The sequence below is a fragment of the Ostrinia furnacalis genome, unplaced genomic scaffold (genome assembly GCF_004193835.3).
Source record: "Ostrinia furnacalis isolate ACB-3 unplaced genomic scaffold, ASM419383v2 OfSCF1306, whole genome shotgun sequence".
In the NCBI taxonomy this organism is placed as follows: Eukaryota; Metazoa; Arthropoda; class Insecta; order Lepidoptera; family Crambidae; genus Ostrinia; species Ostrinia furnacalis.
The window spans coordinates 457,519-475,207 of record NW_021131545.1 but is presented as its reverse complement, the minus strand read 5'-3'; the positions used below and the strand labels follow the sequence as shown (position 1 = coordinate 475,207).

Genomic DNA, 17,689 nt, shown 5'->3' with positions numbered 1-17,689 from the left:
TTTACTCTTAGATAGATATACTTAGCCTCTGTGGTGGCAATGATTATGATCGCTTGGGATTTGGGACTTGCTACGATCATGAGTTCGATTCGCTGTTGGGCACTTGTATAATTGGTATTTCTTTAATTGTTCCCCGCCATCGGTGTCGCGAGATGGAACTCCTAATAAATACGGCTATGCTATTGACGACACCACTCAGTTATAACTTTATTGCCCTTACAAAGAGCTAAAAGTAGGAAAATGCACAGAATTGCAGTAACCTCGCACATCCACACACACACACCACATCCATTAAAATTGAAATTCAATGAAGTTTTGTAGCGTACCTACAATATACAATCATATTTCTTTAAAGGAACTAGAACTAGAAATCTAGAACACAGGACCGTTTTGGCCAGTTTTGGCCGTCTCAAACGGCTGACTGACTGTACCACCATGGACGAAAATATTGTGCAATTATGCGGGTGGGTGAGGAAAATTCTACGCGCCTGAGCAGACGACGCCGCATCTCTTCAGTCTGCCCGCGACCATGACTCGTGCAGCCGAGTCGAAACGTCGGGATGGTAAAATACCTTTTTTAAAAGTGTTTGTGTGTTGCCAATTCCCGTAATACTTAATGACAATTTAGAACCCAGGACTTCCAAATCAAAAAATTCGCGAGAAACTAACTAGGGCGTTAAAGTAACTCACCATAGTTGTTGTCAGTGCCGCTCATAAGCTGGGACAAGCTAGTGGAGCCCCGGTGCGCGAATCGGTAAACATACATCGGCTGGCCGGAGCGCAGCGCGTGGGTGTGCGCCAGTCGTCCCACTTCGGAGCCGAACAGGCGGTCGCCGAGAGCCTGTGTTCAAGTAAGGTAAGTTATCTTCAAGGTATGAATAAAATATAGTTGTTGACAGTGCGGCTCATAACCTGGGACAGGCTGGCGGAGCCTCGGTACACGTGCACCGGCTGGCCGGAGCGGAGTGCGTGGGCGCAGTCGGCCGACCCCACCTCGGAGCCGAAAATTTGTTTTGGGTACTTTCATATGAAAAAAGCTCATAGGATCAGGTACCCTTTTCATTTAAAAATGGCATCTAAAATTCATACGGTCGACTTTATTATTCTTACGATATTTCAGGTTTTATTCAGGAATTGATAATACAAATACCTACTTACTTAAATGTTATATTCATTCGTAGACTAGTATGAAGTACGAACCAATAGTTTCAGGATCAAAAGCTACTGAAACTGGGCAAATGAATGAAGGTGGTAGGTACCTACTTGTAGATAATTCGCAAATTATGACGTTTTATTTTAGTATTCTCGTACCTACACTGCTTTACAAAACTTTTGTTCGCTGTGAAATACGGAAATTCACACATGCATGCTTTGTCCCTGAAACTTGTTGAAAACTGATGGAGAGGGATTGTGAAATTCCTTGCAGAACGTTTCCTTCTCAACAGTTTCAGGAGTTATTCCAACGTAATTTGGAAACGATATTAAAACTTTGTTTGCGAATTAAACGAACTTTCGTAACTTAGGTGGTGCTCGTAAATTACATAAAATCAATAAAACCTTTCTTCAAGGCTTTATCTACTCATCAGGATGGTAACAGTTGGTAATAATAAGTAAAAAAAACTTAATTATAAAAAGAACCTGTCGCACCTTTTCGAAATATGAAGTTCTCTACAATTTGAGTACCCTTTTTGATTATGGTGCCCATGTCGCAGGCAAATTGTATGATTTCGCATTTTACAAACGGCGTCGTCAGTTTACAAACGCTCGCTGTTCTGTGAAATGCCGAAGGCAAATTGGCGACACGTTCAATTGATAAAATTTCGACTATGATTGTTGCAATAGGGTGACCATCATAAAACACATGTTGGATAAATCGGACCTTATTTCAGTAATTTAATTTATTTAAACAGGTTTTAACGCGATACGCAGATAGGTAATCTGAAATATTTCGATCGGCTTGCACAGGCTAGTTCGCGGCACCCAAAGTAGTCAAAAAGTTCATAACACGTCTTTGTTACAATGGAAATAAAGGTTGTGTTGTCAACCTTTGAGTTGTAAAAATATGTAAAGTCTAAAACTAAATGTAGCAATAATAAATTAACATAATTTTAAGAACAAGAACTTTTGCACGTCGCATGCGACAGAATATGCTGGAGTTAATTAAATTAACACCAATCTGTAACCATGTTCTTGCAAATAAATGATTTTATTATTATTTTATTAACTCTTTCGTGTCACGAACTATTTGACGCTGACTTACTCTTCCAATGCGTATTCCGCACACGTTTTATGATTACGTAAATAAATATTCAAGGCGACGTCACATCCGTCCACCGGTTGACGTTACGACAAGGGCTCGCGGTCGGGATGAAATGAAATTTCATATTTCATCTCGTGCTTGATATTTGTAATCGGATTCGAGGGAAGATTGTACAGGCTGTACTTGGAGGCTGTAATACAGGGTGTCCCAAAAACAATGGATAACCCTGTAACCATCAATAGGCCTCGCCATGGTCTCCCTAACGTCCAATTTTAACCCCAGTAAAAATATCACCGTTTTCAAGATTTTTGAGTTTTTGTGCATTTTTAGAAAATTGCCACCTGCGATTACTTTTTCTCATGCCATTTCTACAAATGAGGATACTTTTCAATCTAGTTTTTTTCCTTATCAAAAGGGATAGTTGGGCTATCAAAAGAAAAGATTAAAGTTCAACAAACTAGTTTAAAAGTATGAAAATTTTAAGAAATTGCAGAGAAGAAGGAAAAATTAATTCATTGTCTTGCACATTTGATCAGCCGTCGTGTAAAAAAAATGTAGGAAGACCATCGTGCCCATTACCTTAAAAACTTCCTTGGTTAATTGAGATTCTAAAAAGGTATCACAAGTCTATGTATTCTGTATTATTTTTATCTTATGGCTACTTGAATAGCAACAAGTATGATAACTGCAAAAATGAGTTTTTCTCGTAATAGTGAAACTAGGACTGCATAGTGGCATTAAATACAAATGGATAATTTTTAGCGTAGGAATTTTAATAAAGCAACATTTTATCATCATCATCATTTCAGCCATAGGACGTCCACTGCTGAACATAGGCCTGTACCCCAATGATTTTCATAATGACCGCTTGGTAGCGGCCTGCATCCAGCACCTTTCTGCTTACCTTTATGAGGTCGTCGGTCCACTTTGTAGGTGGACGTCCTACGATGCGCTTTCCGGTACGTAGCCTCCACTTTAACCCTGCTGCCTCAGTTCTGCAAACTACTGTGCCCTGCCCATTGCCACTTCAGCTTACTGATCTGTCGAGCTATGTCAGCGACTTTAGTTCGTTTACGGATCTCCTAATTTCTGATACGGTTTCGTGAAGAAACCCGAGCATAGCCCCTCACAAAAACGCAGAACGGACTGCCAATGGGGCAACAGGGTTCAAGTAGAGACTACGTACCGGAAAGCGCATCGTAGGACGTCCACCTACAAAGTGGACCGACGACCTCATAAAGGTAAGCAGGAAGGTTCTGGGTGCAGGCCGCTACCAAGCGGTCATTATGAAAATCATTGGGGTACAGGCCTATGTTCAGCAGTGGACGTCCTATGGCTGAAATGATGATGATGATGATGATAAAATGTTGCTTTATTAAAATTCCTACGCTAAAAATTATCCATTTGTATTTAATGCCACTATGCAGTCCTAGTTTGACTATTACGAGAAAAACTCATTTTTCCAGTTTTCATACTAGTTGCTATTCAAGTAGCCATAAGATAAAAATAATACAGAATACATAGGTTTGTGATACCTTTTTAGAATCTTAATTAACCAAGGAAGTTTTTAAGGTAATGGGCACGATGGTCTTCCTACATTTTTTTTACACGACGGCTGATCAAATGTGCAAGACAATGAATTAATTTTTCCTTCTTCTCTGCAATTTCTTAAAATTTTCGTACTTTTAAACTAGTTTGTTGAACTTTAATCATTTTTTTTTGATAGCCCAACTATCCCTTGTGATAAGGAAAAAAACTAGATTGAAAAGTATCCTCATTTGTAGAAATGGCATGACAAAAAGTAAACGCAGGTGGCAATTTTCTAAAAATTAACAAAAACTTAAAAATCTTGAAAACGGTGATATTTTTACTGGGGTCAAAATTGGACGTTAGGGAGACCATGGCGAGGCCTATCGATGGTTACAGGGTTATCCATTGTTTTTGGGACACCCTGTATGATCAACCAGAAATTACGGATCGTATCCCGAATTGATGCCTAGCTCTATTCTTGTAATTTCTTTCAAGGTAAAAGTCGAAGACAATTAAATTTTCTTAGCTTAGGTTTACTTAAGTTACTAAATCCAATTACAGCTAATTAAAGACATTTAGATAATAGGTATGTACCTAAGTTATGATGATTCGTAGTAGGGTTTCTGATTTCTCGACTTATTTTTTTTCTCGAGTTTCGAGAATTCTCGAGGCCAAAGTCTCGAGTTTTCTCGGGTCTCGAGTCTTTTAATGAAAACTGCTGAAATGGGATGAAATTTAATAAAAACACAGGTTTTTTTAATCTAATATACCTACTTTTATGCACCACAATCAATATTAGAATTTAGTACCACTTATTTTGGTAAGGAAAGCAACAAAAAATAAAATCTTCTTTCATAATTAATATTTACTAATAATCATAACAAAAGTCATAAAGTCTCTAGTACTTTAAGGATAAATAACAATAAAAGTCTGGAGCTACAATTAAATCACTTGTTTTCTAAAGAACACAAGTCCAAATAGCAAAATTACGATAAATAGTTTTATGAACAAAATTCAAATTCAAATTGTGTTTATTGCGAAATCACAGGTACATAAGTCAGGTCATTAAATTTGAAAAAAAAAAAACTTTTTAATAAATTTTTAAATTTCTTACAGATAACGACTTGAATAAACTTTACGAGGAGGCACGAGTACCTAACCTAACGTCTGTTAGGTAAGGTAACTGTGTAGTTAACAAGTTTTTCAGATCTTTAAATCAGTCAGAGTTAAACATATAATAAATATTTAATACTCGTTGATGAACATTATTATAACTTAGTTTCGATTGAGATCATTACTTGAAAATCAAATCAGTTAAAAAAGGAAAGACTAGGCCAGTCTTAAAGCAACGTTGACCTATTAAATAATTAAAAACTTAATTTTGTCTAAGAAAATAGGCTTTCAAGAATATTAAAGCTTCAAAATCGAAACTCGAGAATTCTCGAGCTCCGGTAATTTTTTTCTCGTCTCGAATGAAGCCAAATTTCTCGAGTTTTCTCGAGTTCGAGAAAGCTCGAGCAGAAACCCTAATTCGTAGGTACCGAGCTATCTACTATATTGTAGGTAGTTGACTCGTCTAAGTGTAGTCAAAAGGATTTTCCTGAAAAACCTAGTTATCCAGCATGTAATCTAAGGCAATAAAATTGCATCATGTGAGCTGTAGGTGGCAATAAAACATGATTCATATAAAATTCGGGAACATTTTTGCTAGTAACGTAGTCGTAGAGTTAGATTATGTAGAAAAGATGTTTGAAAAACTTTTTAAATTTTAATGCTGCAGTAAAAGTAGTTACTAAATTCTGAGTAGTAAGTACTTGTAGCAGCATAGAGGATTAGATGTCAGTAATAACTGTTTGCAATATCAGAAGCGCGAAGTAGTTATCCTGCAAACTCTTCTATTATTAAAACTTTGCAGTTTGCAGCAAAATCCCGAATACGTTTTGCCTGTAAATGCACATTAAGCAGGTAAGTACTTAGTACTATCATTGAAATTAAATGTGGTTATAACGATAGGGTAGGTACAGTATTATAAGGTTTAGCGCTTAACTCGGTTACCTAGTACAGTAATGAGGTATGGGACTTGGGAGCGTCACGGGGGTGGTTTTGTGACGTCAAACGTCAGCGAGACTTCAGATTTGTATGCTCTGTCACGTCATAATAATTATGTCAATATCACCCCTCTCGTGCCAGTCATATACCTCAGGCACTGGCTTTATCACACTCGGTAAGTAAAGGCTTTTGTTTTGTATGCTATAACTAACCTGCACTAACTGCGCGTACGTCTCCTGGCTGACTGGCTTTCCTCCCAAGTACTTCTGCTTTATCTTCGCCGCCACTGCTGGCCTCAGGTGCAGTGGTAGGGTGTCGTTGTACTCGAAGATGTTACTGGCCAGCTGTTCCCAGTGGGACTCCAGATCGGGAAGTATGGTCGGATCCGCTTGGTACGCTGGGGAGAGAATTGGAGCTTTAAAATAAACTACTTAGAACGCTTTATTGCATTATTGAACTTCTTATTACCTATGTTCGTCAGAAATAAAGCAAAAGTTTTTTATACAGTACTTATACCCTTTCCAGGGCGCTTACTTAAAAATAGCTTGCCCTACCACGACTTCGGGACAACATATGGGATGGTGCTTAGAAGAACTGGCGGAAGAAACTCAGTCACCTTTGTCAGCCTCTTTTTCAATCTAGAGAGAGTATCCTCGTTGAGGATAAAAAAAAGAGCCTATGCAATATAAACAAACAATCAAATATATCCTCATTAATATTAGTGTAGGTAGGTAAATGTACCGGTCTTATAGCACACCTTTGCTGTGCAACCATGAGAGCGAAACTCTTTTAATACCTTTAAGTGCGATCATTCTACCACGTTGCTAATGTGAGAATCTGAACACGGATGTGTGTAATACACACTAATTAGGCAAGTGTGTGGCAAGGTTTCGTGATAGTAACTTTTATTTATCCTCAAAGTACCTTTAACTAAGTACTTATTATTATATTAGTCTAGCCAGGTTTTCCAAAGGCTTTATGCTGTTAAGACCCCATTGTTAAAAACGTAGAAGGAATCAAAGTTGGTCGGCTTTTATAATAAAGGTTAACTGTTACAGTTCATTTGTGGTTTACATGCAACTTTTTTTTAAATATCCGCATTTTCGCTAATGAGTTTACTTGTTGCGTTATTAAGGCTTTGAATTAACTGCAGACATGGGAAAATGGTACGTAATTAACTGTCCAAGGTTTGTTTACAGAATTTTAATGACCCTTGTAGGGATTGTCAGCCTGTTTTTTCCGTCGGAAGCCTTTGATAAGCTTATTTATTAATAAGTATTTGTATCAAAGAGGAATGAAAGTACCTAATTATTTGAACACCCACTTATTTGCCATGGCCCATTTCATAGATAGCTGTGAAACGTGTAGGCACTACTATGAATGGAATGAAGTTGGTATTGTGTAATAGAACCTAAATGCCTCGAAGGCACGAGAAAATAGGTTTGATAAGGGAAAGTTCGCCATCTTTGATCTGGGACCGATGTAGGTCAAGATAAAACTTATTTGTTTTAAACAATGGTTTATACGAGCTGTTGTTGTGAAATTATTTGTACAATGGTTGGTAGTTTTGTTTGCAGAATAAAAAGGAATGGGTTAATTTCCTGTCAGGTCAATTTTATTTTACAAATAGGGTCAGGGAGGAGGTTTGTTATGATGGCGTTTAGTAGGCATAAAGTTTCTTGAGTTTATTTGCAAGAAAATGCAAAGTAAGCTTACTTACAAGCAAGTAGTAACTAACTAGGTTCTTCTATAGTGCGTACAGCCAAGTAGAGGAACCCCTGTGCCTAAGTCAGTGTTTCCGAAATTCCCTCACAATCGAATCTTCCTTTGTGGGAGAAGATGCCTGCTTTACTCGTTCTGTCAGAGTGAATAAGCATATTCTGAGCAAGATCGTTTTATCATTCAACGTACTTTTCTGATGAAATGTAGGTAAAAATAATTAATGTAAAAAAAAAATACGAACTTTACTGTGCGGCACGGGTGTAAAACTTTTCGTGGACTTTTTTTTATTAGAATAGTTTTACATCTTTCACTTCATGCAGTAGGTACCTATACCTTTAATTTTATTGATAGTTGGGACGTGGGTCTTAACAATTTGCCAAAATCGAAGTAGGGATAAACCCCTCAGATCAGGGTTTCCCAAACTATGGGTCGCGAGCGAACATTGAGTGGGCCCTGCCTGTAGAACGACACACCACCCTACCGATCCAACAACTGGGCATCGGGCGAAATTTCTTATAGGTGGGTCCCGAGTGGGAACTTGTATTAGATGAGTCGTAGCCCAGACAACTTTGGGAACCACTGCCTCAGATTTATCTTCATCTTTATTGGTATGAGATGGGGGAATGTTAAAGGTCACATGTTTTCTTGAGAAACAAAATAGCTGAGAATCCCTTTTCTCCGATATTCACTAACCAGCTTCTATTTCCAATCTGAATTTGATAAATAATGAAATGAATCCTTGTTTATAGCAAGACTAGCGGCCGCCCGCGACATCGTACGCGTGGATCTCGTTTTACCTCCTTAGGGGTGGAGTTTCGTAAAATCCTTTCTTAGCGGATGCCTATGTCATAACATCTACCTGTATGCCAAATTTCAGCCCGATCCGTCTAGTGGTTTGGGCTGTGCGTTGATAGATCACTATGTCAGTCAGTCAGTCACCTTTGAGTTTATATACATATATTTAGATTATTATTAGGTACATAGATCACAAATATCTCAATAGATGTAATGAAGTAATATCAAATTCATAATCATAAATAAGTACACTTTGCCTGGGAAATTGTAGAGCCCTTAGGATATTTCTGGGGGCGTATTTGATTATTAGTTTCAGTGTCTTTAATAGAGATGAGTATTTGTGGGAGGTATTAGCTTTTTAGTATACAAAAGAACATGAATAATAACTAAATCATAATTAATGTTATTTTTCAAATATTTTCTAAGATTCAAATTTGTTGTGTATGTTCACAAACATACACAACAAATTTGAATGTGTTGTGGGCACCTATGAAGCTTTTTTTTACAAATAGGATGGAGATAAAGAGATATATTATATCGGTTGAGTAAGACTTAGTACGCTATAATATCGTCAGTTGCAGGTTCACTTGGGTTAACTGACAAAATACGGTTTTTGAGTTAAATATACAGTTTTTCTTAGTTTTTTCTGCTCTTTCGAATGGTATACTTAAAAAAATTCTAGCTTTAAAAAAATTACACGGACATTTTCAGGTGTGAACTTTTCAGATTTCCTTCACAATTTTGGTGTAACTGACATTGTAATAATTTTACCAGGTTGAATTGGTGTATCTGTAATAATGTAAAAATTTTGCTACAAAACTTTGCAATTACACTGATTTGCTAAGGTTTATAACATGAAATAAAATAGGAATTTAGAAAGTTTTAAGGCATATAACATTATTATTATACCAGCAGTATCAGTTAAAGAAGTTAAAGTTAGCTCAACAAAAAAAATAATTGAAATTGAGCAACTTCCCAGCCAACTAGGCGTCACTGCGCGTTGCTAACATTAAGCTGTTGTTACTCTGTTACTTTTACTGTTGTAGTACTCATGACTTTAATTCAACATTGCTATAAAGAGGTGGGAAATTAAATCCATTTTGTTTACAGTTTAAGTTGCCCCGTAGAGCTAAATACGGTATTGGTAAGTCAAAGCTTAAAAAAATATTGAAATTACTTAGTTTCACAGTAATACATTAGTTATTTCAATATTTCTGTCTTAAAAAAATTAAATACACATATTTTCTTGATTCCCATGGCTTTTTTAACATTTTTTAATGAATAAAATAAAAGTTACTTCTAATAAAATAAAAAAAAAACAAAGAAAACGACAAAATGTTATTTTTTTCATGAATTCTCTTATTTTTTAATACTTTTACATAAATTATACAGCAACTAAGTAAACAAAACCCAGCAAAAACATCAAATTATTTTAATTTGGGCAGTACTTACACCAATTTGACCTATGTTTTTTCCAAAAGTATGGTGTAAAATTAGTGTAACTGTCAAAAGTACAAAAATACATTGGTGTAACTGCAATTTATTTCCTTAACTAAGACATATTAGATTATTCTTTTTATTTAATCTAAAACCGCGTAGAATTCTAAGCATTACTGTAAAAACAGATCCAAAAAAGGTTAAATAGGAAAAAAGTTATGTCCGATTTAAGACGAAAAAAAACTTTAAACGGCTCTACTGAAAAACTGTATTTTGTCAGTTACCCCAAGTGAACCTGCAACTGACGATATATTGACGCAGCGACTATAACTAATACTAATAAATTAAAGTGGATAGCAAATAATAGGTTGGCAGCAACGGTGGAGAACAGTATTAAGTAAAAACTAATAGCATTAAAATCCATTATAAGCTTTGGTTTAATTTAAACTATTCCCTTCTGAGGGTAAGTATTGTACTGCATTATAGAGAACTAAATTAAAACTACATACATACGAGTATAAACCATACGTTTTCCGGCGAAATTTATAGAAAGTGCTGGATGTGCTCCTTATTCATTCGGTGTTCGAGCTATAAATCTTCGAGCTAATAATAGCTTAAAAGCATGTCCCAGACACGGCTGAGTTATCGAGCTGGTAAATAGATTGCTGCTAATCGGACAAACATTCCTGTATTTACCGATTCTCGTTGCTACTTGAATTGCTAGATGTTGTTGATATTTGTCTAATATAACTAAAATAGATAACTTTATGTCGACCTCTACCTCGATCTAACTGAAAACTGTTTATTCTATTCAAGTTGTGTTCAAGAAATGGTTAGAATATTGATTTTGTGAAAATAGGTTCTATATTGGCTCACATAAAATTCTAAATCCTATTCTTTGTCTTACTACCGATTTGTGTTCATAATAATCTCTCTTCATAATTTTATTTTTCATACTTTTTTTATTCATACATTTTTATTACTACCATCGGAGCTCATAACAGTTAGTAATCATAATTTTTTTATCAATACTGTTACTACTAAGAACCATTTAAAATACATAATTTTTATTTTCAGATCTTTTTTTTTCATAACATTCATTGATCATATTGTTTTAATTAATAATGTTGTTACTAAGAACATACTTCAACTCATAATGTTGTTGTTCAGAATAATTTACTTTATAACAGACATACTCGTATCTTTAAAAAAATCATATTTAATTTAATAGAGTAGATAAGCATGCAGAGCATGCAGCATGCATTGGTATCTCCTCGTCTCCGGCGCTGCGGGATGTGCAGCCCTTCCGCCCTTGCGTAACGAGGCTCAGGCACCCACGCTTGCTTCCGCAGCTTCGGCTTTTTGGATCGCCATCGGCGCCTTCGGCGCCTCGGCGACCAGCCTCAGCCGCTCCAGCTCACCCGGGCGCCTGAGCCTCGTTACAGCGGGCGAGGGCTGCCCTCCCTCCGCGCCTCCGGCTTTTAAATTACACTCTAGGGGTAGGGCAGACAAGACTACGTGGAGTCGGTTTTGCAGCGATTCGTTTCTGTCACGTTAGTTTTGTGGCACAAAATATTGCCTGTTTTGGACCATTTCAAATTAATTTAATGTTAAAATACGATTTAATACGAATATAGACATCATGATTTTCAATAATATGGATAAATACACTTATGAGTAATAAATTTATGAAAACAAATATTAGGATACATCACATTTATGAAGATTATAGTTATTTATTCGAATGATTATGAGTTTCGATCATTAGTATAGAAAAATATATGAAAACAAATATTCGTAAAAACTAAGTGTATGATTAGTGATATTATGAATATCAATGATTATGTTTTTAAATATGTAGGTTTTAAATTTTTTATGAAGAATGATCATTATGGTATCAAATTGTATGAGAAAAATTTTCGGACCTCCAATGATAGGAATTGAAAAGTTATGTAAGAAAATGCGCTACCGTGAAAATATACGATGATCCGATACCCGTTCAAGTAAGGTGTCTAACTATGATTAAGGTATAGATATACCTACTACGCAAATACGTACAGGGGAATAATAAGACATAGGTAGTACCTATTCATTAATGTTTATTAGGGACAAGTCCCTAGCGAGAACCACTACTAGTTCGACGATATTGTAGTTAGAGCAATAGAAATGGTAGAGAAAACTAATTAACATAATAGCAATGTACTAGCACAAATGGTAAGGAAAATACTTAGATATGTTTAGATCCGTAGTAATGATTATACAGCGTTAGTAGTTTTAAACTTCATAATAATGTAAGAATAGGTAGAGACGATAATTATTTCTAATGTATGCAAACCTTGAAAAATGCATTGTTCAAAATAGTCATTGATAATGCCATCAGTCAATTCAAATCATAATGAGCTCTTAAAACGCGACTCTACCAATAGATTTTGTATGTTAAATATTTATTTCGAAGCAAATTGAACTCGGTAACTAGGTTTTTAGTTCTAGATTGGAGTGATTCTGTATGACCTTCAATCATAGGGGCAATCGCGTAGTGCTTCTCAATAACTTAACCTTGGCTTCTGATCGAGCTGAGGGTGCTCATTTTCTACTAAGATATGAATCTAATATGAAAAGGTTTAAAAGGTTAGTTAGTGTTCACTGACCTATCGCTTACTTCGAATTTTATTAATGTTCGTCACTTTTTATGACAATTAATTTACATTTTTGGGGTGAGCTCATTTCTTCGAACTCTATTAAATTACAGCGAAGAGGGATCAAAAGTCTTAACAGTTTTATCGACAACTCACATTCAAGGCGCCACGAAATGAAGGGATGACATAATGTAATTTACGAATTTTAAAGAAATTGGAAAGAATGGAATTCCTTTAAACTTCATTGGTTTAAGTTGTACAGACGACAGCACATCAGACTTTACATTTTTGTTGCAATATCGCCCCAATTGCAATCAAATAAGATGCTTTTTTTATGCATAACAAGGCAGTTAGCTATTTGACCACAATCGCACCTGATGTCTGGGATGGTACATATCTGCCCTGTACCTGTAAGTGCCTATTCACTCTCGTCTTGAAAATGTAGTCTTCGGGAAAGACAGCAGCAGGCAGCGAATTCTAGTCCCTAGCTGTTCGCATTATAAATGAATGCTAAGTATTTAGGTAACTTGATGTGCTGTTGTCTGTACTTTGCTATGAAACTTTTAAAGATAGGAATTGCCTTGAGGCAGCTCAGAATTTATTCGAAAAGAGCTAAAGCATTTTCTTTCAAACATGCAGTGAAGTGTAACTACACTCGACATCAAATAAATCGCACCTCCCGCGACAAGCATTTTCAAATGTATGCATCCCCACTTCCCACCAATATTGGCACCATTTAAAAGCCTAGTTCTAACCTTCATTTCATTAAAGGAAAGGTTTTTACCCCAAAAATGTGTCTTTAGAAGGATCCAGAGTCACTTCTTCAAAAAATAGGTAGTTACGCTAGAGCCAACTTTTATGGCTATAAAACTGTTAAGTTGGGATTAATCGCTATCCATCTGTTAAAGAGGACACGTGAGATCATTATTTGGTTTTATAACCATAAAAATTGGTCTCATTGATCCCATAGGTGGGCCCAAAGTGAGGTATTTTTTCAAGTCACATTTATGGTATATGTTAATCATTTATTAAGAAATTAAATGTGTTTTTCTATAAGGATATTTATTGAGCCTTCAAATAACACCAATATTGTTGGGGCACCATGATTGTGTCAGAAGAAAATCGTTAAAGTTCGCGTCGCGGAAGGTGCGGTTTATTTGATGTTGAGTATATTTAAAACATTTTTGCTCTTGGCAACCAATTCGCAGATTTTCTCTTTGTGTTTTAAGCGCGTTCATAATGTGCGAAATTGTTTGAAGAAATTAAGTTCTATAATTATTTATAGAATCCCTGCTGGTGAAATACGAATACCTACCTACCTACCTACTTCAACAAATATAAAATTGGACAACATATGTACATAGTTGATATCCTTTTTCGAGCTGTTTTGACGTCACAAGTTTCGGGTCTTCAAAGGCAGTAGACTGAAAAATTATGATTTTAAATAGTAGGTACATCCAACAAAAATAGAATAAGTTTAAATCGTTTTCAAATATGAGCCAGCAGAATTTAATAACGTCGTTTTGTGAGTTATTTTAAAGTATTGTTTGTGTCCGGTCCGGTGCAATATGAACCGGCGCGTTGCCAGCTTTGAAAAAACCTGTAAACGAGTGAAACTTGGCACACATGGTACTGTGAACAATGGAGTATTCACCCGTATTTATGATGTTTAAAAACTGTTATTTACATCCACGGTTTAAATCCATTATGCTTTTCCACTTGAGAAAAGAAGCCTCTGTATTTTTACTGCAGGTTCTGTTTTGCAATAAAATGTATGATCTGTACCACAAACACAATATATCGTTGGAGTTTGAGAATTTGGAGTGTGGCCAGAACAAAATTGAATCCGGTGCAGGGTGCAAAACGTAAATCAAGTTATGAATTTGAAAAAAAAAAAACGCAACCGTAAAAAGTACTAATACTTAGTAGATGCTACTATAAAGAATTAAAAGAACTCAGTCTCATCCATCGTTTTTTTTGTTACAGTCATTCAGACTGAAGCCAATCCAGACGAATCCATTTAGGAAATTACATCCCGATCGGAAGTCTCGAGATGACGCCATCTTAGAATTCTTGAATCAGGTAGATAACTGTCACGTTAACTTACTTTCCCAACGATTGTACAACCCAAGCCATTAAAAGTTAGAACAAGGAAGATCTTAAGTTTTTCTTTTACTTGGCAGTTTTTTTGCAAAAATGCAAACTCTGCAGTGATAAAACTTGGTTAAGATAAAATTATTACGTGCTTTGAGCACGTTTTAAACTGGAATTTCTTAACCTGGGGTCGACGATTTTCCTCAGAACAAGTTTGTTTTCTACTTAAAAACATTTACACGTTTTGTATTAACTTTAATTAGTCCAGTCAATAAAGCATTATAGATGGAAATCCTTGGAACACAATTTTTGACTTCGGGACTTTATTTAGACTAGTTAAGTAGGAGGTGAACATAGCAAAAGTCCCCGCCCTTAGCCCTTGAGCCGGCGGGGAGAGGGGGGTTTAAAGGTACCACTTTTCGGTTTTTCGCTTAATCCTCGGAATCTATGCGTCCTAGTGACATGACTACTATGAACCAAAAAAAGATTATTCAATTTGCTACAGGTGAGATACTCAAGTTTTTCTATATCTTGTATAGTTTTCGCGGCATCTGCTCTAGAAGGTCTGTAATATTGGAAATTTTATTTTTGTCTTACATGTTTCCATCAGGAGAAAATCGACTAAATCAACATTGAGCTAATATGCTAGACATGCGGGAGCATGTAAAGCCTAGTTCCAGGGAGGGGAACTGCATCGTGCGTATATTTAGACGAACCAATTGGAGCCACTTTTGACTCCTCATCACTCAAAAAGTACTGTGCATTAACACTTCAAATTTGGCTCATGTGTTGAGACTTGCAAGATAAACATCAGCTTCAAATTTCATAAATATGACTCAAACGGTTCTTTAGGCTTTAAACCGAAAAGTGGTACCTTTAAACCCCCCTTGCCCCGCCGGTTCAAGGGCTCAGGGCGGGGACTTTTACTATGTTCACCTCCTAACTAGTCTAAATAAAGTCCCGAGGTCAGAAATTGTGTTCCAGGGATTTCTCTCTACACCGTCGTTAAAGCATTCATTGACTGGACTAAATACCTACAAGCATTCTATATTTTGCAATTAATGTAAGTAATTGACGACTTTGACGAGGACTTGTGTTACTAGGTACTCGAACGCTTGGAGATCTTAATTGATACATAAGTAGCTCATAGAACTGATGACCGTTGGGACGTAAAAAATCTTAAGTGGCGATCAAACACCGGAAGTCAAAGTGGGCGGTCCCACTTGATGGACCGGTCTTAATGGAAATCCCCGAAAGAGGGCTTTTGATTCCAACGAAAGAACAAAGAGAAACATGAAGATTAGTGGCGTAACTATGGGTTGCAGGACTGGCAAAATGCCACGCCCCGGCCCAAGACCCTAACCCCCCCTCTTCCTCACGATGATACGCCCCCTGAAAAATAGCCCTAGATACGCCAAGGGCCCCATGCAAATGGATGGTTGTGGATGGTACCTATAGTTACGCCACTGATGAAAATCTTACCAGCAGCAGGGTACAGTCCCTCTTCAGTGGTGATGGAGGTGATAAGAGGTACTCGGTGCATGGCGCCCGCCTGGGCGACGTGGTACGGGTACTGGCTTAGACCTGGTGCCTCAACAATCGGTATGAACGGCGTAAATAGAAGGACCTTCATGAAGAACTTACCAGCAGCAGAGTACAGTCCCTCTTCAGTGGTGATGGAGGTGATGAGAGGCACTCGGTGCATGGCGCCCGCCTGGGCGGCGTGGTACGGGTACTGGCTTAGACCTGGTGCCTCAACAATCGGCGTTAACGGCGTGAACAGACGGACCCTCATGAAGAACTTACCAGCAGCAGGGTACAGTCCCTCTTCAGTGGTGATGGAGGCGATAAGAGGCACTTGGTGCATGGCGCCCGCTTGGGTGGCGTGGTACGGGTACTGGCTTAGATCTAGTGCCTCAATAATCGGCGTTAACAGATGGACCTTCATGAAGAACTTACCAGCAGCAGGGTACAGTCCCTCTTCAGTGGTGATGGAGGTGATGAGAGGCACTCGGTGCATGGCGCCCGCTTGGGCGGCGTGGTACGGATACTGGCTCAGGAAAGGCTCCCTTACACCTGGTGCTTCCACCGTCGGAGTGAACGGAGTGAACATATGGACCTTCCAATCCTGGGAAGTAAAAATATATTTATGACACGAGTCTGATTCGTATTAGAAAAGACAATTGGGAAAGATATGGATGTTTTTAGGGTCATAATTTAATATCGCGTCTAATGTTGGTTTCACGTCATCGACGGTTAAGAATCAATACCATCTATGTATCTCAAAAAAGTCAACTTTACAGGAGATAAAAAAAACGTTTCATCGCTTCAGCTTATAAGTTACTAGAAATGTTAAAATCGCTAAAAAAGGTAAATAAATACTGGAAAATGTTATGTAAACTTAGATTGACGTAATATTGCCATATACCAAGATAACCTGAGTTAGATGGTATTGGTTCAAAAGAGTTAAAAAAAATATATTTATCTACTAGATAGGTGCTATTGGACAAAAATAACTAGTAATAAATCAAGTAGCTTATTAATCAATAACATGAAATGAGGTTGTTAAATACCTTACATTAATTTGTATTTTACAAATGAGGCAAAGAATCATAAAAGTCATGGCATTCTGCTGGTAGAACTAGTTTGAGTTCTTGCAGATGTTGGTTTTTTGACGCAATTATGGCTGTGGCATAAGGCATATCAAAATCTTAGTCAAAATTGTGTTTTACGTTAATAACATTTTCATCCGAAGACCTACTTGTTGGGAAACTCGATTAAGGTCTTTGAACATTGTGTAGAGGTCTTCCAGCGAATGACCATAATATTTTCGGCAAACCGAAGGTGAGTGATGTACCTACTCGCCATTAATTTATATTTATGCAGAATCCTTTCCAATTCTGGAGTTTGGAAGCATTTTGTACAAGCACCTCGATGTACCGATAGTCGATACGGCACCACTGAAGAGACTACAGTAATGCCCAAGTCTCGATCGAATCGAAGTCCACGAACGCCAAGCAAAGGGCAACTTATACTCCTCGGTCTTCTATATGGATGTGGTCTTTGCGAAAATTGGCTTGTGCCTGGGAGGCTTAAAGTCATCAAACCTACGCGTGAGACGATTCGTGATGACTCTTGAAAACAGCTTGTAGACATAGCGCAGTAG

The 17,689-nt window shown here is 37.1% G+C and overlaps 1 protein-coding gene across 2 annotated transcripts in view; it reads right to left on the bottom strand.

Moving 5' to 3' along the window:
* Window positions 1-17,689, bottom strand: part of cce-7 (carboxyl/cholinesterase 7) — a 42,685-nt gene that overhangs the window by 1,382 nt on the left and 23,614 nt on the right. The window contains exons 6-9 of one of the 2 annotated variants that reach the window (XM_028303830.1): window positions 16,553-16,651; window positions 16,168-16,237; window positions 6,052-6,236; window positions 691-841 (exon numbers count right to left, since the gene is read on the bottom strand). In XM_028303830.1, the coding sequence (XP_028159631.1) occupies window positions 691-841; window positions 6,052-6,236; window positions 16,168-16,237; window positions 16,553-16,651 (505 nt within the window). Of the gene's footprint in view, window positions 1-690; window positions 842-6,051; window positions 6,237-16,167; window positions 16,238-16,482; window positions 16,652-17,689 lie in introns of both variants that reach the window. The other variant, XM_028303829.1, reaches the window with a different exon arrangement.